The sequence below is a fragment of the Petromyzon marinus genome, chromosome 35, assembly GCF_048934315.1.
Source record: "Petromyzon marinus isolate PM22_M1 ecotype Great Lakes invasive population chromosome 35, UKy_Petmar_22M1.pri1.0, whole genome shotgun sequence".
Classification (NCBI taxonomy): Eukaryota; Metazoa; Chordata; class Hyperoartia; order Petromyzontiformes; family Petromyzontidae; genus Petromyzon; species Petromyzon marinus.
In genome coordinates this window covers 2,400,124-2,422,488 of record NC_133701.1, presented here as the reverse complement: position 1 = coordinate 2,422,488, position 22,365 = coordinate 2,400,124, and the positions used below count along the sequence as shown (strand labels likewise).

The window sequence follows — 22,365 nt, the reverse complement described above, 5'->3', positions numbered from 1 at the left end:
GTGGTACTAGTGACAAAGAAGGACGGGTCGACCCGGCTCTGCGTTGATTAACGAAAGTTGAACGCAGTCACCCTCGGCGACGCCTTCCCCATACCGTGCATCGACGACACCTTTGACAGCCTCGCAGGAGCACGGTATTTTTCCACCCTCGATCTGGTGTCCGGGTACTGGCAGGTGGAGATGGCGGAGGAGGATCGGCCAAAAACCGCATTTACCACCCCGAGGGGACTGTTCGAGTTTCGAGTGCTTCCGTTCGGACTCACTAACGCACCCGCGACGTTCCAGCGGTTGATGGAATTGGTGATGCGGGGCTTGCAGTGGGAACACTGCCTGATTTACCTGGACGACGTGATAGTGTTCAGTAGATCTCTGTCTGAGCATTGGTCCAGGCTGTGAGAGGTGTTCCAGCGATTGCGAGCAGCCCATCTCAAACTCAAGCCGCGTAAGTGTTACCTTGCGCAGCACGAGGTGGGGTACCTCGGACACCGAGTAAGCGAGGCAGGAGTGTGCACCGATCCGGAGAAGGTGCGCGCCATAGTGGAATGGCCACGGCCAAGGAACCTGACGGAAATCAGATCATTCTTGGGGCTCGCCACCTATTATCGCCGATTCGTAAAGGGATTCAGCGAGGTGGCATGCCCCCTCACCCAACTCACCTCCCCTAAGAACCCCTATCAGTGGACGGAGGCCTGCCAGACGGCCTTCACCACCCTCAAAGACCACCTTACCCACACCCCCACCCTAGCTTTCCCTGATTTCGCCACTGATTTTATTTAGACACCGACGCCTGCAGCAGTGGGCTGGGCGCGGTGCTGTCACAGGTGCAGGGTGGGACGGAGCGGGTCATCGCATACGCCAGTCGGACCCTGAGTGGGGCTGAGCTGAATTATTGCGTGACCCGTCAAGAACTGTATGCCGTGGTCTTCGCGTGTAAACAGTTCCGACCGTATTTGTACGGCAGGAAATGTCGGGTACGCACTGACCATTATGCCCTGCAGTTTCTCCTTACATTCAAGGAACCGCGGGGGCAGATGGCCCGATAGCTGGCGCAGCTGCAAAAGTACAACCTGCAAATAGAGTACCGAGCTGGGCGTACGCACGCAAACGTGGACGCCTTGTCGAGGCGGCCCGCGGTGTGCGCCGAGACAAGGGTGGAGGAAGTCTGCCCGTGCTTCACGGGGGGCCGTTGCCGGCAGGTGGCAGGCCCCCAGGAGCGCACCGAGACTAACCCTCCCCCGGTGAGAGGCAGTGCAGTATGTGCCACAGAGACCCCGGTAGGAGGAACCAGGGACACGGGGGACCACTCGGCGGGCACGGGGCCCACACCCCGGGGCCCGACGGGTCGCGCAACCCCACCCGATGGGATTCAGGAGGACGTCGGCTGCGCCTTTCCGGGCCTGGATGACGCGCAGCTGAGACGGACCCAGCTGTGGGATCCGGATCTGGCGGCGGTGGAAGCGGCCCTACGGGAGAAGAAGGACGCCCTACCAGGACCCTGGAGTGGTTTGTACGGCCGGTTGTGCGTGCAGAACGGGGTAGTACGAGAACTGACCGAAGCCGGCCAGCCTGGGTGCATCTGTGTTCCCGCCCAGGTGCAACCCCAGCTGCTAAGACTGGTGCACGACCACCCGCTCCGGGGCCATGACGGGGAATGGCGCACTCGGGAAACCCTGCGTCGCCAGTATCTCTGGCCCAAGTTAGCACAAGACGTGGCCGCCTGGGTACAGGGCTGCCACGCGTGCCAGCAATGCGGGCCGAAACCAGCGCGATACCAGGTACCCCTGAGACCGTTCTGCGTCAGTCGAACGAATCAGCTGGTTGGGATCGACCTGCAAGGGCCATTCCCGCGATCCCACCGGGGCAACCGATATATTCTCGTAGCGGTGGAGTACTTCACACGCTATCCCGTAGCGGTGGCCATCCCCGATAAGACAGCCCTCATAGTGGCCCGAGCGTTCGTGGAACACTACGTACTGAAGCACGGGATCCCCGAACGAGTCATTACCGACCACGGTAGTGAGTTCGAGGCAGAGCTATTCCAGGCGCTGTGCCAGGAGTTCGGGATCCAGGAGGACTGAACTACGGCGTACCACCCCCAGTCAAATGGGATGGTAGAGAGGATGAACCAGACTCTAGCCGGGAAGCTTAAACGCATGGCGGCTGCGAATCAACGGGACTGGGACGAATACCTCCCCTATGCTCTGTTCGCCTACGCCACCACGGTACACACATCTACGAGACAGACCCCGTTCCTAATGATGTTTGGTCGTGAGTCTCGCCTGCCCACAGATCTGCTGTTCGGTGTCCCTCCGCCGCATCAGGTGCCCGTGGAGCACCTGATGGAGACCCTACTAGGAGCGAGGGGCCGGGCCTACCCACAAGGCGAGGCAGCACACCAGAGGCAGGAGCAGGGGGCCCGACCCCGAATGGAGCCCCCTTTCTACTCGACGGGCTCTAAGGTATGGCTGCACACCCCTCGCGTCGGGGCCGGGCAGGCGGGGAAGCTAACCACCTACTGGTGGGGACCCTGGACCGTGGGACGACAGATCTCCTCCTGGACGGTACTGATTCAGGGGGGGGAGAGAGGCCGGGAGATGTGGTCAACGTCCGGCGACTAAAACCATGGAGGGCGGCCCCAGAGAAGGAGAACCCCGCCGCTCGAGTACCCCGAAACCCCGGGGTCCCCACACCCCCCATACCCGGGGGCCTCGCACGGTATATGGGCCCCACGGAGCCCCGGGCCCCGGGGGGTCCTGACCCGGGCCAGGGAGGACGGGGACGACGGCCCCTAAACCCTACCGCCCCCGAGTTTGTCTCCCAGCCCGCAGGTGCCAAGGACCAAGGAAAACCGCTGGAGTGGAGGAGGAAACCGCCGCCCGAACTCCGGGAGATGGAGCCACCACCCCCGAGGCCGGCCACGAGGACTGGACGAGTCCCGCGGACCCCGCGGCGCTACCTCGTGGGAGCAACCCAGGCGAGGTGCTCCAGTCAACCCGGGACGGGGACTGGCACCTCGGGGGGCTATGTGGTGCCACAACAGCGAAGCCGCTCCGTCGAAACCGGGGCCGTCGCTGTGCTGCTGCGACCGAGAAGCCACCCGGCTCCCATCACAGCACTTCCCCCGCCACCCCCCCCCAACCTAAACACACACACACTCAAGTAGGGCCTCATGAGGAAGGGGGGGCACCTGCCCTGAGTTTTTACCCGAGAGGCCCCATCGTGGGGGTGCTCCACGGTTTCTCAGGGTCAGGGAATTGGCAGGCACCCCCCCCTCCCCCCCCAGGCCAGATGGCACTGCGGCGCCGTGGCTTAACTTAGAATTAAATGACCACGGCGAACTCACTGAGAACCGCAGTGAGGAGATGCCCAAGACACACACGGACCAGCAGACAGGTGGGGAGCGGGGCAGCGTGGGTTAAGCGTCTCTACCCATGGTGCACCGCGGGCTAGCGTCTCTACCCATGATGCACCGCGGATTAACGGCCCTACCCATGATGCACCACGGATTAACGGCCCTACCCATGATGCACCGCGGATTAACAGCCTGACCCGTGATGCACCGCGGATGGGCGGTGCGAGGGGTTTGAAAGGAGCATAAAAAGGGACGCTTTGGGGAAGCACGGGGCCATTTTTATTTGACTGGAGATCAACAGGAGGGAGGGATCGAGGAGCCGTCACCTGACTGTTACTCGCACGTCCGTGAGATGAGGCAGAGAACAGCCAGATTCTGGTTACAGCATCATCTATCTGCGACCTCCATCGCTGCGAGGTCTGACCGTTAGTACGAGGGAGAGAGGTAAGACAAAGGGACGAAATTCGGAGAGAAAATAGAGGGCAGACAGGTCGATTAGGTATCAGGCAGTAGCGAGATAGGTTAGACCTGTCCTGCTGGTCCGTACTGACACGCACGGTCTAGTTCGATACTCTCGGGGAATAAAACCACTAATAGGATCAAGCTGTGTCGTGGTCACTGTGAGTGCGAGGAGGGAGACGGAGTGTTTGGTGTTCGCATACCGGTACGAGTGTGCACAGAGTGTTTTGTGTTCGCGCGCATACGCGGCTGTTTGCAGCGGATAAGGGAGTAGGACGTGCTTAGTGTCCGTACCTGTACGATCGTTTACAGTATTGTTCAGCGCGCGCGTACCTACACGACTATTTTCAGTGGTGCCCAGCGCTCGCGTACCTGCGCATTAGCCTACAGTAGCGCTTTGCGCTCGCGCGCCTGTGTGACGGGGTGGCGGGGTGGTGGTCGCGCACTCGCTCGATTGTCTAATAGCGAATTAAGCGCCTGGCGTGCGCGAATACGCAGCTGTGTAAACAGCCCGTTAAATCGGAGCAAAGTAATCGCGGCGTGTTTGTTTTTGCTTAAGCGCGTGAAGCGTGGGTGGGAGGGAATCCCACGGGGGCGCGCCGCTCCTGTTTATTCCAGTGCAGGACGGGGTTTTACTTTGCGAGCGCGCTCACCGTGGCACGCCGCCATTGAACAGGGTAGCGCATCACCAGCGTAAAGCGTACGAGCCGCTAATTAAGCTACGCAACGCGGTCGACATCCCAGGCAGAGGTACAGGGGGGCGAGGCATTAGGGGTCGGTAGTCTGGACCTGACAGAGCAGCCGGGGGGTAGCGGTATGAATGGAACGGGGGAGTCGGTGGGCAACGGCCCCGACAATTCAGTGATGGCGGGAGACGGGAGCCCCCACAAGATTGTATCTACAGTACTGTAGTTGGGATTGAGATTGTAGGGGGTGATCTGCAGTGAGTTTCTCTGTCTCCTCACGAGCCCTGCTACATACAATACGTGTAACACATACTCGACAGAGTCACGCACAACGAAAATGGCCGCACATCACCGCGTGCATCTTGGCCATCCACTCGGTGAGGACGTCAGTCAAGCGGACGCCGAGATGGCGGCTCATTAACATTCATGTAACTGTGACGTGCACGACAACCATTACGCCACACTCGGTTGTTGAATTTTGAAGATCTGGGCAAATGAGCGATGAGGTTTGTGGATTCGGTGTTTGGTGCGAGTGTTGCGTTTGAGTTCAGAATAAGAATATTCATCCTGAAGAATTCCGATGAGCTTTGAAGCTCTTTTTCACAGATGTCTGGTCGTGGTGCGGGAAAAGTTTTGTGATGCGGAATGAGTAATGGAAAATGGGGAATTTGTGCTGAGGTGAAATTGAAAAATAAAGTGGACACGATGAATGGAGAATGACACAGCAACATTTATTGCGTATGTACCTGACTGCAGTGGTGTGGCTTGGGGACGTGCGGCTAATATAAGTAACGAACTGCACCTGCTCCTCAATGCGTCACTACACGCAACCCCCCCCCCCATCTTGATGATGGTGATGATCAAACTATCTCACAATTAAAATAAAATCGCACCCCCTGTATATGCCCATGAAGAACGCGACTGGTCAGGTGGAGGCAGTCGCCCTCCAACAACAATGGAGGGCAGAGCGGCGACGCTCAACAACATTGAGCGGAGCGCCGGGTGGCTAAAATGAGGCAAGCTAGCACAGTAGGTTACATAGCTCGTGTGCATCTGCCAGTCATCTCAGTCAGTTAACCCACGGCACCTGGGTCAGTCCCGTAACCTGTTAGCGAGCCTTTGACACTACATAGCCTCAAAGTGCACTTGGCCTGGCACAGTGGCCGTGTTGACGTCACCACCATTTTGTTTTGGAATGGCGGCTGTTCTTGTTGGAAGGTACCACACGGTGACTGCTGAGCGCCATACGGTTTAAAGGTTCCCGCGCCCCTCATTAGAGGTGAACCGGACTCGACAATCAACTCTTATGCCTGAATTGATAATCAGTCCTCAAGGGTTGATCGATTTACCGACCATCGAATTATTAAATCTAGTGGGAGGGGTGGAATGGGGAGGAGCTGATTTGCATGGGGCGGGTCATCTTCAAATGAGGACAATGGCGGTTGGTGATTGGCTGAGAACACCCCTGAGAGCGCCCCTAGGCCACGTGTCTGACTGTGGGAGGAGTTTGAATGGACCAATGGGAAGTCGACATTAGCCTTCTCATTTGCATGTCACCCTCTCCTTTGCATTCACTCAACTCAGTTGATTCTTGGCAAAACGATTCGACATTCCCAATACAAATTATTTAACCCACTTTGATCGTTTGAATAATTTCAGCTGAACATGTTTTTTTCAACGTATATTATTGTTTAAAGGATTGCAGGTGGGAGGAATAGGGGCGCAATACCAAAGAGGTTAAGAAGTCCTGTGCTGTATAGATTGCTAGGGGGGCTACGTTGTAGGAGCAGAGCAGTAGAGCAACACAATTCATTGTACCGTGCTTGGCGATGTTTTTATATTTATGCTTCACATCGATCATCTTTTTTAGGAAAATAAGACAACGAAACCATAGCGGCATCAATATTTCACAGGTTTTATTCGTTTCATGGCATTAAAACTATCATGGTGCTTGTTGCTCGGCAAGGTGGCTTCTGAGTCGCTCAGTTGGCGGCCATGGTGCTGGCGATCCAGGAGTTGTAGTTGCACACCTTGGTGTACACGCCGGGGTAGTTGGGCAGGGCGCAGCCGCGGCCCCAGGACACGATGACTTGCAGCTGGCCATTGCACACGACGGGGCCACCAAAGTCTCCCTGCGGTGGCGAAATCAGGGGTCAACGGGTCAGGGGTTAGCTGGCTCCTGCATCCAATGTCATGGTTTCCAACTATTCTGGACACATGGACCAACTGCCTTAGACCGCGAGTTTTTGGCCTAAACCAAACATATTGTCTGTGCAAAAATACGTGAAAATATTTACTTCTATGAAAGAGATGCAGTGAAAATATTGATTAGAGTAATTCGCTATCTATGATCATGAGGTGTATGAGGATCGGGATTCGAGCTGTTTTTCATGAATCTGTGACACCGGAGCTGCTTGGGGCTCTAAGCTTTAACTTGGTTTGCTTATGACTGGTACAACAACTACTGAGGAGTGAGGCTCCACCGTTAGTCCATGGGCCTAGACCAGATATTCCACTTCTCGGAACTACATTAAGCATAATGTTAGTGGTTCCAATTTCTTTACATAGCTAAGAAAAGTTCATTATGTGTAATCACCATTTGAATTAAATAAGTTATAAATATTTGACTCTTAATCGCTATATAAATATATTGGTAAGATTTAAATCTTTCTACCTTGGTAAAAAAAAAATCTACTTTGGGCCATGGACTACGACAATAGTATTAATTTGTCTCGATCTGTATGTTTGGTGGAGGTGGCACTGGTTTGTAGCAAGAGCGCAGGTCGTCGCTCATACTCCCGTTCAGACTTGTTGACTCAAATCGCTTTGGGGGACCTCATCTGGCAGAAGTCCATGCCACCCTCCAGGTATCCCAGGCAGATCATGTTGTTGGTGATGTCACCGGAGTAGGAATTCCTACAGGAGGTGTCACTCAGCACGGGCGCCTGGACGCATATGAGGACATCGGGGCTGCCTGTAGGGAGACATGCAGGTGGTGGTGATGAGGCATCGTACATTGGTAAAACATGCTAGGGTAATGTGAGGACAGAGACACTCATAAGCAGAGGGGCGGCAGAAGAGAGGTCAGTGACGATACCAATTATGCAGAGGCAATAGAAAGAGTTGACTGCTTGGGTCCATTCATAAACCTGGAGAAAAGTTAGCAGAGGAAGATAGCGGAAGAGGGGGTGAGATGAAATCCGAGAGTTTGGAAACCATTTCTAGACAGACACTGAGAAAGGAACAATAGCAAGATGGACAAGTACAGCTACAACTCTCAGTCCAGTTTAAGCTCCAGGTCCAGCCTGCCTCATTCTCAGAACTGTTATCTAATGCTTAGCTCTAATTATTGCAAATAAAATACCCATAGACTCAATACCATGTATTTATACCCTTCAAGTAGCTAAACTTGTTTTTTTTTTCCTGAAATGTATTGCTATGGTACACGCATGTCTAAGTGTTGTGTCAGCATGTACGGGGAAGATATCAAACACTTTCTCTGATACTCTTTGGTTCTATTCGGTAATGTCACGTAGGTAAAAATAAAATAACAAAAAATCACGACGTTTCGGCCACAACACAAGTGGCCTTCATCAGGTGAAGGGACTGGACTGTCCAGAGGACAGCATTGGAGTGAAGACAGCAAGCCCAGGTCGCGTCCTTTAAGCTGTGTGAGAGGAAACAAAAAAACCCTTGACAAAGGAATTAGCATAAAATGATGTACTGGACCGGCACGGTGGTGGGGGGGGGGGGGGTTACAAAATGTTGGTGTGAAGGGAAATAAGCTGCTGTGAAAGTTTGGGATACCACTACTTGAATAAATATACTCTACCATTGAAAATTAGTTTAATGTTTGGTTTGATTTAGAACATCTTTCCAATGACTGCTTAATTTGAAACCATCCTCTCGGTTGAAATTGTATCTGTGTTTGTAAATCTGAATTGCCTCGTGGACAAATCTCTGATAAAAACCCGTGGGTTTGCAGAGAACCTTGGTATCGGACAAAACTATATCGTGATCACCCACAGCGTTGTAACAGTGATCAGCTACGGCAGAAGAATTCGTTCTGCCGTGTTTCAAATGTCATTTGTGCTCGCGAATTCGGTCAGAGACATGTCGTTTCGTCTCCCCGATATAGCAGTCACCACAGGTGCAGCTCAATTTGTAAACCCCGGGGTACTGTAAGTCAGGAACGACATCCTTCACGGATGGGATCAGGTCACGGATTTTGTGTACTGTATTGAACCGGACCAGGATCTTGTGTTGGTTTAGAATTTTGGAGATATTTTTAGTAATGCCTGCTATATATGGTAGTGTGATGGTTTTGACCGGAGTATCAAGTGGTTGTTTCTGTATGGAGGGAGAAACAGCTTGGCGGATGGTACGGTCAGAGTATCCGTTTCTCTTGAGGGCCAGATGTACATGTTTTAATTCATTGGTCAGGTGGTGTTGGTCCGAATTGCAATGTGCCCTGTGGTATAACGTTTTGATGAGATAATTCTTTTGAGCTGGGTGGTGGTGGGAATCAGGTTTCAAGTAGGAATCTGTGTGGGTGGGTTTCCTGTAGACAGAATGTCCCAGTGAGCCATCAGGTCTCCTCTCAAACAGAACATCCAAGAATGGTAGCTTGCCATCTTTCTCCACTTCCATGGTGAATTTGATGGCGGGATGTCTATAATTGATGTGGTGTAGGAAAAGGTTCAAAGCTGGGAGGCCATGTGGCCAAATGACGAAAGTGTCATCCACATATCTCTTCCACAGGGATGGTCTGAGGGTGGAAGTCTGGATGGCGTCTGATTCAAATTTCTCCATGAAAACATTGGCTATCACTGGTGATAAGGGAGAACCCATGGGGGTACCCTCATTTTGTTTGTAGAAGGTGTCATTCCAAGTAAAGTAGGTATTGGTGAGGCAGTGTCTAATCAGTGCAGGTGTATCGGGGTCTAGTCCATGTTGTACCAAATTTTCAATGATTTCAATGGTGTCAGGTACCGGGACCTTGGTGAACAGGGAGACCACATCGAAGCTGACAAGGATATCATCAGGTGGCAGTACAACGTCTTTGACCATAGAGACCAAATTAGCTGAGTTAAGTACTGCTGAGGAGGTCTTGCCAGTGAAAGGTAGCAAGGTATCTGACAGAAAACGTGCTAGCTTATAGGTAGGGGAGTTGATCGTGGATACGATGGGTCGTAGTGGAGTGCCTTCTTTATGAATCTTGGGGAGACCATAAAATCTAGGGGGTCTTGCAGCAGAAGGCTTTAAGGAGGGACGTTTAGTTGGTTCGATTAGGGAGGTCGAACTTATGATGATCTTGTTGGTTTTTATAGTTAGGCTATTAGTAGGGTCATTTTAAATTTTTGAGTAACTTCCATCGTTGAGTAGGTTCTGGATTTTGTTGTTGTACGAATCTTTATCCATAATTACAGTAGCGTTGCCTTTGTCGGCTGAGAGGATGACTATATCACTTCTGTTTTTTTTAAATTCGCGAGTTCAGAGCGTTCATTTTTGCTGATGTTGCTAATGGGTTTCTTAGCATTCTTAAGAATAGTGGCTATTTCAGCTTTCGCAACGTCTGCTTGGATGTGTCCTATGCCTTTAAGGGCCACATCGACCTGAGAGATGATATCATCTACAGGAATATGTTTCGGGGTGACAGCAAAATTTAGCCCTCTAGCCAGTGCTGTTTTCAGATTGTCCGAAATCGGGGTGCTACTCTGATTAATGACGATTTTGTTAACGTCTAGTTTTGTTATATGTGGGACTGGGTTCTTCTTCGATAGGTGGTTGAATTTAGAAATCAGGTTAGCTTTGTATTTGACTGAAAGTGAATAGGCAGAAGAAGCAGTCATGTTGTCTACGTGGTAACAAACAGAAGATGACATTTTTTGTGTAAGCGTTAAATGAGCTTGTAGGAGAGTCCTGTTTAAAGTATCGAGTTCGAAACGGAGTAGTCTTATCCTCTCTGAGATTAAAGATAGGCTGGCCTTAAACAGAATCTGTTTAGAATTCGGTGAGGATACAGCAGCAGATGTGAGTGTGAAAGCGATGGGTATTACCTTGTTGTCACGGCATCTTTTGAGGAAGGTCAGCGTCTCGATGAGCTGTGACTTCTTGTCCCGTTGTCTGTTGAAAGCTCTAACAGATAGGTGAAAGCCCTCCAAACCTGATTCCCACCACCACCCAGCTCAAAAGAATTCTCTCATCAAAACGTTATACCACAGGGCACATTGCATTTCGGACCAACACCACCTGACCAGTGAATTAAAACATATTCACCTGGCCCTCAAGAGAAACAGATACTCTGACCGTACCATCCGCCAAGCTGTTTCTCCCTCCATACAGAAACAACCACTTAATACTCCGGTCAAAACCATCACACTACCATATATAGCAGGCGTTAATAAAAAGATCTCCAAAATTCTAAACCAACACAAGATCCTGGTCCGGTTCAATACAGTACACAAAATCCGTGACCTGATCCCATTCGTGAAGGATCTCGTTCCTGACTTACAGTACCCCGGGGTTTACAAATTGAGCTGCACCTGTGGTGACTGCTATATCGGGGAGACGAAACGACATGTCTCTGACCGAATTCGCGAGCACAAATCAAATTTGAAACACGGCAGAACGAATTCTTCTGCCGTTGCTGATCACTGTTACAACGCTGTGGGTTATCACAATATAGTTTTCTCTGATACCAAGGTTCTCTGCAAACCCACGGGTTTTTATCAGAGATTTGTCCACGAGGCAATTCAGATTTACAAACACAGACACAATTTCAACCGAGAGGATGGTTTCAAATTAAGCAATCATTGGAAAGATGTTCTAAATCAAACCAAACATTAAATTAATTTTCAATGGTACATTATATTTATTCAAGTAGTGGTATCCCAAACTTTCACAGCAGCTTATTTCCCTTCACACCAACATTATGTAAACACCCCCCCCCCCCACCGTGCCGGTCCAGTACATCATTTTATGCTAATTCCTTTGTCAAGGTTTTTTTTGTTTCCTCCCACACAGCTTAAAGGACGCGACCTGGGCTTGCTGTCTTCACTCCAACGCTGTCCTCTGGACAGTCCAGTCCCTTCACCTGATGAAGGCCACTTGTGTTGTGGCCGAAACGTCGTGATTTTTTGTTATTTTATTTTTACCTACGTGACTTTACCGAATAGAACCAAAGAGTATGGATCCTTGCAGTCACAAAAGCTTCAAATCTATAACTTTCTCTGATGTTTTAGGGTTGTACTCTGTGTTCTTCGGCATTATGTCCAACACGTCACTCGAAGTGTGGGGATCTTCCAAGAAGTGGAGCGAAATGCTGGAAACCATGACGAACACAATGTGGCATAGCCCAAAAACGCATCTGGGACCTATACAAATCAACCACAAACCGGCATTGTACAATCTTTAAAAAGCCTTCCTTCAATGTTTTTTCCAAGGTAGACGGACGTCTAAGAGCCGTGTCCTCACCGACGCTGGTTTGAGTCTCGCCCCAAACGGAGATGGTGCACATGACTCCGGTGCCGACGCAGGAGGAGGACAGCGGGACGGCCTGCACGTACTGGTTGAGGGTGGTGGGCAAGGACAGCTTGATGAGCATGATGTCGTTGTCGGTGGTGGCCGAGTGGTACTGGGGGTGGAGGATCGCCTTGGAGGCCTGGATCCTCTGCTCGGTGCCCTCGGTCACAAAGATGTTGTGTTCATCGATGCGCACGGAGATGTGGCACATGCTGGGGTTGGAGGAAGTGAAGATTTTTATTTTTAGGTGATCGCTTCAATTTGAACTCATTGGGCCATAAATGCTAATTTTCCATTATATCCTGGTCACACAATAGAACCCTGGTTACAGAATCAGCAAAAATATTAGTTGTACTGTACTTCTATGCCGTCATATCTACACTCCCCACCGTAACCAACCCAAATTGACCAGTGTGGTTGATTGACTAGTGCTGTAACTATTTGCTATAATCGCCTAAACAAAACGAACTGATGGGGCACATCGCCTTGTTGTGGAAAGAGGATGTCGCATACCTTTGCAATCTGCTCGTAGCCCTTTCTCACTTGGTCGCATGGGTCTAATTCAAAATCATATGAGCGGCTTCTTCATGTTATCAGCTGTGACACTGCTGCCCCATAGGTGAAGCTTAAGTGAACATTCTTTGTGGCTAGGTCTTAGTTCAACAACATGGGCTTCAAATTATTTTCAGATAAGGTCGTAATCACCAGGTTGTAGGTGTACACTGCATTTTACACAAGTCGATGTTACTTCACTGAGACCACCAGACACACAGCACGCAAAGAGATTCGCTCATGTCCGTGCGCAGCACACTCACGTCTTGTAGCAGTGAGCGGCAGACACGACCCACTCGCTGGAGATCAGGGAGCCTCCGCAGAAGTGGTATCTGGTGTTGATGGACACCTGCCACGGCTGCGAGTGGGCAGCGCTCAGAGCCACCCACGATGTGGTCCTCATACATGTGTAGCGGATGAACACGCGCATACAGGGGGGAATGGTAAAGACGTGCGAGTTATGGAGAGTGGGGTTATGTCGGGCCGGCCAGGTACGGCGGCGGGAAACTGTGCGGTAATGACGGGCCATTTAAGCCAGGGAGCAATGTACGGCTGTGATTGGCTGGGGTTGTTGTCAAGGACGAGGTGGCGCCGGAATGTCTGGGTATAGAGGGGGCAAGTAACAGGTGCTGGGGGACGCGGGCGTCGGTGGCACGCGGACTAATTGATTGGTGGGTAATGAGAACGGGAGACAGGAAGACAGAGGGGAGTTGTGGTTGGGACTGAAACGTCGCAGGTGTGGGGGAAACTGGGAGAAGACATAGGAGAAAGAACAGCTAGCAGTGGAGCAGAGACAAGCAGAGACAAGGAGCGACTGAGAGTGATAGAGAGAAGCAGAGACAGAGCGAGTGACGGAGAGAGACAGAGACAGCGAGTGACGGAGAGAGACAGAGACAGCGAGTGACGGAAAGAGGGACAGAGACAGCGAGTGACGGAGAGAGGGACAGAGACAGCGAGTGACGGAGAGAGACAGAGACAGCGAGTGACGGGGAGAGAGACAGTGGGAGACAGGGGAGGAAGCGGAGCAAGCGAGACGGGCGGAGCGCGGCGAGCGAGCCGCGGCAAACAGAGGAACTGTGAAGTTATAGACAGAATGTGGAAAGTTGTAATAAAAGTGGTGTCGGAGAAAAGAATAAAGTTGTCCGTGTGAATTCGACCACTACACATGTGTAATTGGCTCAGATAGGCGTGCACACTTCTTGGGAGGCAACACTGTTTATTAACATCAATACGTTACACTAACATAGGGTGGTAACCACCGATCTGCTCTAACACACACCGTCACTCTCTATCTCAGACTCTCGGATACACTAGCGTGACCCAGCCAGGTGGACTACTGGCGGGTCCCCTGCCTGGAGGCTTCTTCACGAACCATCTTCATTCTTGACACGGGCAGCCCCGTACCTAGAGATGAGGCTGCTTATATGGGGCTCGGCGTGTCCGGGCCCCACCCCCGGCCACACCTTCTCTCCGGGACTAAAGCAGGAAGTTATTTTTCCTCAATTACATTTCTTGAATAATTATCAAATAGAGCAAGTCAAGATCTATAAGTATCTTGGGGTCATCCTGGATTCAAAACTTAGTTTTGAAGATCACATTGATTATATTGGTAAAAAGACAAAAATAAAAATTGGTTTTCTGTATCGACACAAGCACTGCTTCCCCCCAATGTTTCCGTTTGGAATTGATAAAAGCTACCATACTGCCTCTACTTGACTACTGTGACATTGTGTATAAATCAGCCCCAAGTACTGTACTGAAGAAGCTTGATTCCATCTATCACTCGGCCTTAAGATTTGCATTGAACTGTCCATATAGGACTCACCACTGTGATCTCTACATTGGGTCAAACTTAACATCTCTTAATGTTCGACGGCTTGTGCACCAGATCTTATTTATTCACGATGTACTTACAAAAAATTCCGCAGACTACCTACTGGATCTCCTCTCTGTTTCAAAGAACAAATTTGACCTCAGGTCTTCGCTCATTTACCAGCTTCAAATTCCCTATTGCCGTACAAAAACTGGAGGAAGGGCCTTTGCTATTGATGCCCCCAGGGTCTGGAATGCTATTGCCAATAAACTGCAACTTGAATCACTACCTATGAGATCTTCACTCAAAACTGCTCTAGAGGAGTTGTACAACCCTAGCTGCCACTGCTATTCAGTGGCCTAAAATATGGCTCTAGATTTTGGTGTTATAATTTATTTATGTAGTTTATTGTTAAAAATTCGGTGACAGTCCCTATGATCACTGTTACATTGGATTTATGGCTTTCATTTTGGTGATTTCGAAAAGTTTTTTTTTGTTTTGGCCATGTTTTTGTTTATTGTAGTACGGAGTTAGACTGATGGCTTTAATCTTAGTTGTCTTGTGGTTGTTGTTATTTGACTTGCATCCCACTAGGATTTTTGCACACAGCGTTGGTGTACGGTGCTATTTCAGGAATATTTTGATATTTTTTCCTGTATTTTCTGTTTGCACAGTCACATAATCACTTTAAGATGTTTTCTTGTTCATGTTTTTTGTTTGTTGCGGTTGCACCCGATTCAAGAGCCGAATGGCTCACAGGGCTATACCAAATAAATAAACTATGAACTATGATCCTTCGAGCACCCTCTCCGAAACCTCTCGGCTCAACACGTCCCCCCTAAAGTGCCCCCCGGCCCCCACCGGGTTTCGGTCACGTGTCCGGCCGGGTTCACACAGAGTGCCACGGCCTCACACCACCCCCTATGGCCTCCCGAGTCCAGACCCGGCCCTGACATCATTCCCGCCTCCAGCCGAAATGACATCATGTGTGTTTCGTCCGTGTGTGTGTGTGGACCCGCGGGGTAGTGACGCTCCCCCGCATAATGACGTCACACATGGGCGTGTGTGTGTGTGCACACAGTAGTGACACTACCAGTCGCTACACATATATGGGGCCGCCGCTGTCAGATAAATACCACGAATTAGTATCCTAAACTCAGCCCCTAAATCATCATCAACACAGTTATCATAATAAGCATTATATTCACAGCCAGGGTCATTGCCTCCAATATTATGACGCTCGTCATTGGGCGATGCTGAACATAGATTTGAGACAATAAAGATGTGTGTGTGTCATCACGGCCATTTTCATGATGTGGCTTTTTCAATTAGGCACCGTTTGAAAACCAACTTTGTGATTTAAATATAAAAAGTTCACCTTTTTTTAATTGGAGAAATGCTCGTAACATACCACGGTGTCGGACGGGCTCAGATGAACTTCTTTTAAAATGAACGTTGGGATGGCAGTGACGATGCATCCAGTTGTGTGTATGTGTCAAACCATTTAATCCATATATAAGCCATATTTTCTCAAAATAATTCCCCTCACGACACAATACTGATTGAACTTCGGTATATTGCTATAAATTACGAGCCCTGTCACGTAAGTTTGGGATTTACACCACTGGTTCAGAACCAGAGTACAGTGCTGTAAACATAACCTCATCCCTAACCCAAATGTTAACCATACGAAGTCCAGTTACAAATTATTTCATTTATATGTGAGCACATCTTTTTTAAACTGTCCACACACCTTGCAGTTATTTACGACTGCGGCAACATCGTAGAGGCCGAATACGAGTTCGGGTATCACTGTAAACTGATAGCCGTAGCCAAGAGTTTCACTCAGGTTGCCAGGTTCGTAGCGCATTACGCTATTCGCTGTGCGACTGATCAAAATTACACACATAGCAAATACAAAGCTACCTCATATAACCTTTAATAGGCTGTCGGGGCAAGTGTTGTTCTCGGGTATCCATAAAGGCTGGCATGGCACGCAAGGTGGTGCTATTATCAGCACTACGCCCGGCCACCTTTGTCCTACCCAGTGAAAAAGAGCTTCATAACTCATCGGATTCTTCCAGGATAAATAAAAATTCTGCTTTTGAGTGCTGATGTTTATGCACACCACACCAGGTATACTCATGTAGGGGCTCAGCAAACATCAGAGACGCACACACACACATAAACCCAACGACTTCTCGCCAGCGACTCCCTCGAGCAAAGCGAAGATGAGGCCGTGCCTGTTGAGTTGTGCATCTTGAGACAAGTCACACTGAGCCACTGCCCAGAGCCCCCTTTTATTCTCGCACACCACCTCTCTTATCTCGTGGCCTTGGCCCGATATCTCCACGCCGCGCGACACCTCTTGGCAGTCTTGTTAAAAACGTCGATATTTTCCCACCCCAATACGAGATCTGCAAGGACCAGTCAAAAAGGTATGGATAGGAACATTCATTCCGAGTGCTGTTTAATTATACTCGGACATTTGTTGTCAGTCCAGTGCTGGGTGAAGGCCTTCCCACACCGTGTCGGTCACTGGAGTTGTTTGACCACACGTAACCTTGGTGGGCAGTGCGGGTTGGTGAAGGGCTGTGGCTGAGAATTGAAATCAGGTGGTCAAGTTCATGGCACAGTGAGTTAACCAAAGTGCCACCGCTCTGTTTAAGTGAGACTATCAGTAAGGTGAACATTCTCCATGGCTAGGACAGGTTTCAGCAACTCGGTCATTAAGGTAACGTTGCCACCTGTCCTGGATTGACCTGGACATTTTAGGAATTGGTAACTGTGTTCAGTTGGCAGGAATTGATTTGTACCGAGATCTGGTACCTATATTATGTTGAACTTTATTTAAATATACTGCAGTTTTGGTAGTCGTAGCCTGACTGAGAAATACGTCCACGTTTGTTTATTCGGAAGGGTGCATAAGTGATTGAGTGCATGAGTGAGTGAGTGGGTAAGTGCGTAAATTACTGAGTGGATGAGTGAGTGAGTATGCAAGTAGAGTTGACGCCTGTGTGACCCGGACAGTTCGGGAACTGGCATCCGTGTTTGGGGGGCAGTTTTGCTAGACCTAGGCTGAAAACACTTAAGTGTGAGTACTGTGAAAACGGTGACAACTCTAGATCATCCTAATATACGTAAGCAAGCACAGATTAGTGCATTTTTTACTTATAATAACTTCTTTATCCAGGAAAGCCGCGCTGAGTCGTCGGACTCTTTGTAGTAGGGTCTTATATTGGGTAATGCTAAGATATTTTCTCTAAATTTCTGAGGCTTTCATTATACAAGTGGGAGTAAATCGGAGCACCAGGGGAAACCCTATGGGCACGAGGGGGCAACACTATCACTATACAGATGGAAACAGATGGCATTTAGTCCACTTTCTGTACTGCCTTCTCCTGGAGAGCGAGGATATCGCATCTCGACGCTCACAGGAAGCGAGTTTCACAACGTTTTTGCGATCCACCAACCCTGATGCTGAATTACCATAGCCACCACCGCCCGGTTTATTACACAATGATACAGGCATAGTTACACGTTCACAATGACACACATAGGCAAACAAGCACAGACACGCATATAAATGATTCAATTGAAATATATTAATACATTGTCACTATAAATAATATCCATATGAACGTGACAATCTTGCTGAGTGGTTGTGGATTATTGACAAGATTTTTGGTCTAAAAACTAACACCCCCAAAAAATATGGATCAGTATCCGTGATTTTGACTTTCAGTTGAAAGCAATTCGATGTCTGCTTAATAAAATATAATAACTTTGACTATCATACATTTTACAGCAGTAATATCCTTGGCGTATACTTAAGTAAGAAAGGTAAAGGTGCAGCCCTGCAATGTATTTTTCACTGCACCGCTGGCAGAAGGGCCTCCACTTGAGGGAGCTCTAAAGAACCCGTCTAGAGGATATTATATATACTGATGTACACTTACATAAGTATTATTTTATGAGCTCTCAATTCCAGAACTTTTCCACAGAGATCTAGATATCTTCACAATTTGTGGAATGGGTGTGCAACTGTACAACCACTGTTAATCACAGCTGCCACATAACAAACATAACGTCAAATGGCACCATCACTACCAAGAAGGAAATCTGAACTGGGACAATGGAAGCAACGTCCGTGGAAAAAAAAAATGGGACCAATTTTAACATGTGGAACTGGTGACTTGCTATTTCCATCCAATGTGGGAAAATATCGACGAATTTAATGAGACAGGCATAAGGCACCGGGTAACATAGAGATTACAACAAGGCCATAAGATAAGAGGGGTCTCAACAAGCATAAAAGTGGATTCTTGGCAGTGGTTCAGCATCGTCGTTTAGGATCTTCACTGCACAATGTACGGACTCATCTTCGCTCTGCTTGTGGGCACCGCTGGTGAGACTTTGTGTAACTTCCACTGCTAACTTGCTTCGTAGTGAATGGTTTTGGGTCGAACAAGGACCCATGTCTGGCAGAGAGGGTCTTTGTACGTATGTTGAACTTCTTTCGCACCGTACGTAGCCAACCGTGCTAATCATTGACTATAGCCATCTGGCAGTTTAATAGCATTGGTTTTAGCAAGACTGACAATGATGGACATTATAAGTGGTCATTTGGTATCTTATTCTGGCTTAGGCCTCCACAAGGTTGGCTCAATCTGGAACACTTTTCACCTCCGCTGATGATGTACGTCAACAAACTAATGGAGGAGATAAACGGTGTGCTCCTAATTTGACTGTGCCAGAAAATTATTTGAGTTAAACTGAATTATACGAAAGAGCTGGATGGGGCGCATGCCCGTGTTTCATCCCAATAGATTGGTGGAAATTTTACATTCCTACCATGGGCCTATATTGTCCATCTCACAAAAATGATTGAGCAAGTGATGCAACATTTCTAGTAACCCTAGAGGCGTGATGATCCTGTTGACGTTTATCCTCACGAGTAATGTTGGGTCTGAATGATTAACCGTGGCCAGGACACCAATTCACACTTTCCTTTGTTGACAGCGGCGGCCCCATACATGTATGAGGACCACATCGTGGGTGGCTACGAGTGCGCTGCCCACTCGCAGCCGTGGCAGGTGTCCCTCAACATCGGATACCACTTCTGCGGAGGCTCCCTGATCTCCAGCGAGTGGGTCGTGTCTGCCGCTCACTGCTACCAGACGTGAGTTCACAAGGAGATAAGCGATGCTCTTTGAGTGTGTGAATGGGAGGGGAGCAGTATTGCAATGTTTAGTGCACAGCGCTGCGAGCCCGGCGACCTGAACTCGATTCCCAGCATTAGTGACGATATCTGACACGGTCCTGTGCCCTCTCCCAGGTTGACTCGCCGTTAAATGAGTAGCCCGTGAAGCTGGTCAACACGACATGTATCTGGCCTCAATGAGAGGACGGCCAGATACATGCGGCCAATATGTGAATATTTGCGTTGTGCTTGTTCAGTGTGTCACGCAAAAAAGTATGCAAAATATATATATACATGCAAAAAAATACATGGTAAATAAATCGTTCTCACAGTTAATTTAATGAAACCTTCCTAACGCATGCAGCAATCTCATGGCACTACTTTTGGACGCGGAGATAAAAATCTTAGCAATGTGAAACCGCGTATAGACAAAACATCACCCCCATGTACCGTGAAACTCACCTCATTAGGTAAATCGTGTAGAGCCGAAACAAGAGTTCGATAAAGCCGCGTTGGGCAAGGTTTTCCTGTACTTATCTTAATGTGCCCGGTGAGATGATGAGTCAGTTCCCCAACATGAACTGAGCTTGCATTCTATGATTGCTCTTGCGATTAGCCGCCTGGATCATTTTACAGCAGGGCATTGAAATTGTTGGAATTAACTGTGGCGCAAGGTGCTTTTGGTTGCTAGGGCATTAAAGCAATGAAATATAAATGAAAATCCTCATCAATACTATCGTCAACCTCCTCCACCCCCAGGGCGTCCCGCATCTCCGTGCGCATCGGTGAGCACAACATCTTCGTGACCGAGGGCACCGAGCAGAGGATCCAGGCCTCCAAGGCGATCCGCCACCCCCAGTACAACTCGGCCACCATCGACAACGACATCATGCTCATCAAGCTGTCCTCGCCCGCCACCCTCAACCAGTACGCGCAGGCCATCCCGCTACCCTCCTCCTGCGTTGGCACCGGAGTCATGTGCACCATCTCCGGCTGGGGCGAGACCCAGACCAGCGTCGGTGAGGACACGGCGCTTAGACGTCCGTCTAGCCTGGAAAATATTTTATAATGTCGGTTTCGTGCTTGCTCTGTTTAGCTCTCGAATGTGTTTTCTGGCTGTGCCACGTAGTGTTCCTCATGTCTAGCGTTTCGCTCTACTTCTTGAGAGTTCCCAACACTACTGGTGAAGTTCGGATGTCATGCCGAAGAGCACTCAGTACAATCCAAAAACATATCAGAGAAATTATTTGATTTCTTCTCCATACAAGCTGACACAACACTTATACGTTCTTGTACCATGCTAAAACATTTCATTAAGAAAAAAAATGTTAGTGACTTGAAGGGTATGAGTTCATGGAACTCTCTCTAGTGATATTTTCGTGGATGTTTTTGCAATGTTTATAGCTAAGCATTGAATAACAGTTCTGAGCATGAGGCAGGCTTGATCTGGAGTTTAAACTGGACTAAGAGTTGTAACTAGACTTGTCCATATCTGTTATTGTTGTGGTCTGAGCTTGTGATTGGAAACTTATGGGCACACACCTCCCCCATGTCTTCCTTTACTTTCTCAGTGTCTGTCCAACAGTCGTCACGGAACTCTTTTCAACTCTCTTCCTCTGCTTACTTTTCCCCAGGTTTATAAATGGGCACAAGCTACCAACCAATTGTATTGGCTCTGCATTACTGGGACCTTCACGCTGAGTCCACTGAACTTTCTTCTGCCGCCCCTTCTGCTCATGAGTTTCTCCGTCCTCACGTTACCCCAATATCTTTCCCCAGTGCACAAATGCCTCACCACTGCCAACCGCGTGTCTCCATACAGGCAGCCCCGATGTCCTCATGTGCGTCCAAGCGCCCGTGCTGAGTGATACCTCCTGCAGAAACTCCTACCCCGGTGACATCACCAACAACATGATCTGCCTGGGATACCTGGAGGGTGGCAAGGACTCCTGCCAGGTGAGGTACCCTGAAGTGACTTGAGTTGATAAGACTGAACGGGAGTATGAGCGTCGATCTGCCCTCTTGCTAGAAACCAGTGCCACCTCCATCAATCATTCAGATTGAGACAAAGTTAATTACTCTCTCAGCATCTCTTTAATCTAATTCAATATTAATCACGTCGTTTTTTCACAGACATAAAGGTTGGGAACCATGGCATTAGATGCAGGAGCCAACTGCTAACTGCTGACCCTTTGACCTCTGATTCCGCCAATGCAGGGAGACTCCGGTGGCCCCGTCGTGTGCAATGGCCAGCTGCAGGGCATCGTGTCGTGGGGCCGCGGCTGCGCCCTGCCCAACTACCCCGGCGTGTACACCAAGGTGTGCAACTACAACTCCTGGATCGCCAGCACCATGGCTGCCAACTGAGCGACTCACTCGGAAGCCACCTTGCCGAGCAACAAGCACTATGATGGTTGTAATGCCATGAAACGAATAAAACCTTTGAAAAGTTGATGCCACCATGTTTCTGTCGCCTTATTTTATTTGTAAAGTTGAAGATCGAAACATCGCCTAGCATGGTACAATGGATTGAGTTGCTCTACTGCTCTCCAATCTACAAGCAGCGCCGTAGCAGCCTATACAGCACAGGACTTCCTAACCCCTTTGGTATGGTGGCCCTATACCTCCCACCTGTAATCCTTGAATCAATAGTATACGTTTAAAAAAACATATAATTAGTTCAAATTGTTCATACCAACAATGTGGGCAGTTTAAGTAATTTGCTTTGGGCATGTCGAATCGTTTTGCCAAGAATCAACTGATTGAGTCGATACAA

At 49.1% G+C, this 22,365-nt stretch overlaps 2 protein-coding genes across 2 annotated transcripts; one reads left to right on the top strand and one right to left on the bottom strand.

Moving 5' to 3' along the window:
- Positions 1-6,479: 6,479 nt before the first annotated feature.
- On the bottom strand, positions 6,480-16,256 carry LOC116948760 (trypsin-like). The gene is made up of 5 exons (XM_076071760.1): positions 16,140-16,256; positions 12,837-12,931; positions 11,974-12,233; positions 7,323-7,471; positions 6,480-6,629 (listed from the first exon to the last, which is right to left on the bottom strand). Exons 1-5 carry the CDS (start codon positions 16,254-16,256, stop codon positions 6,480-6,482), a joined length of 771 nt encoding a protein of 256 aa, XP_075927875.1.
- Positions 16,257-18,690: 2,434 nt separating this feature from the next.
- LOC103091700 (trypsin) lies at positions 18,691-22,041 on the top strand. The gene is made up of 5 exons (XM_032965952.2): positions 18,691-18,794; positions 19,409-19,568; positions 20,349-20,608; positions 21,412-21,545; positions 21,807-22,041. The coding sequence occupies exons 1-5, from the start codon at positions 18,755-18,757 to the stop codon at positions 21,954-21,956; spliced, it is 744 nt and encodes a 247-aa protein (XP_032821843.1). The 5' UTR covers positions 18,691-18,754; the 3' UTR covers positions 21,957-22,041.
- The last annotated feature ends 324 nt before the right edge of the window (positions 22,042-22,365 follow it).

Excerpts from the sequence above, each read along its gene's own strand:
- LOC116948760 (XM_076071760.1), bottom strand. The coding sequence starts at position 16,256 with ATGCGCTACGAACCTGGCAACCTGAGTGAAACTCTTGGCTACGGCTAT. Across the intron at positions 12,234-12,836 it reads GCCGCTCACTGCTACAAGAC|CATGTGCCACATCTCCGTGC; the intron begins GTGAGTGTGCTG and ends CTCCAACCCCAG. Across the intron at positions 7,472-11,973 it reads CGAGACTCAAACCAGCGTCG|GCAGCCCCGATGTCCTCATA; the intron begins GTGAGGACACGG and ends GTCTCCCTACAG.
- LOC103091700 (XM_032965952.2), top strand. The coding sequence starts at position 18,755 with ATGTACGGACTCATCTTCGCTCTGCTTGTGGGCACCGCTG. Across the intron at positions 18,795-19,408 it reads TCTGCTTGTGGGCACCGCTG|CGGCGGCCCCATACATGTAT; the intron begins GTGAGACTTTGT and ends CTTTGTTGACAG. Across the intron at positions 20,609-21,411 it reads CGAGACCCAGACCAGCGTCG|GCAGCCCCGATGTCCTCATG; the intron begins GTGAGGACACGG and ends GTCTCCATACAG.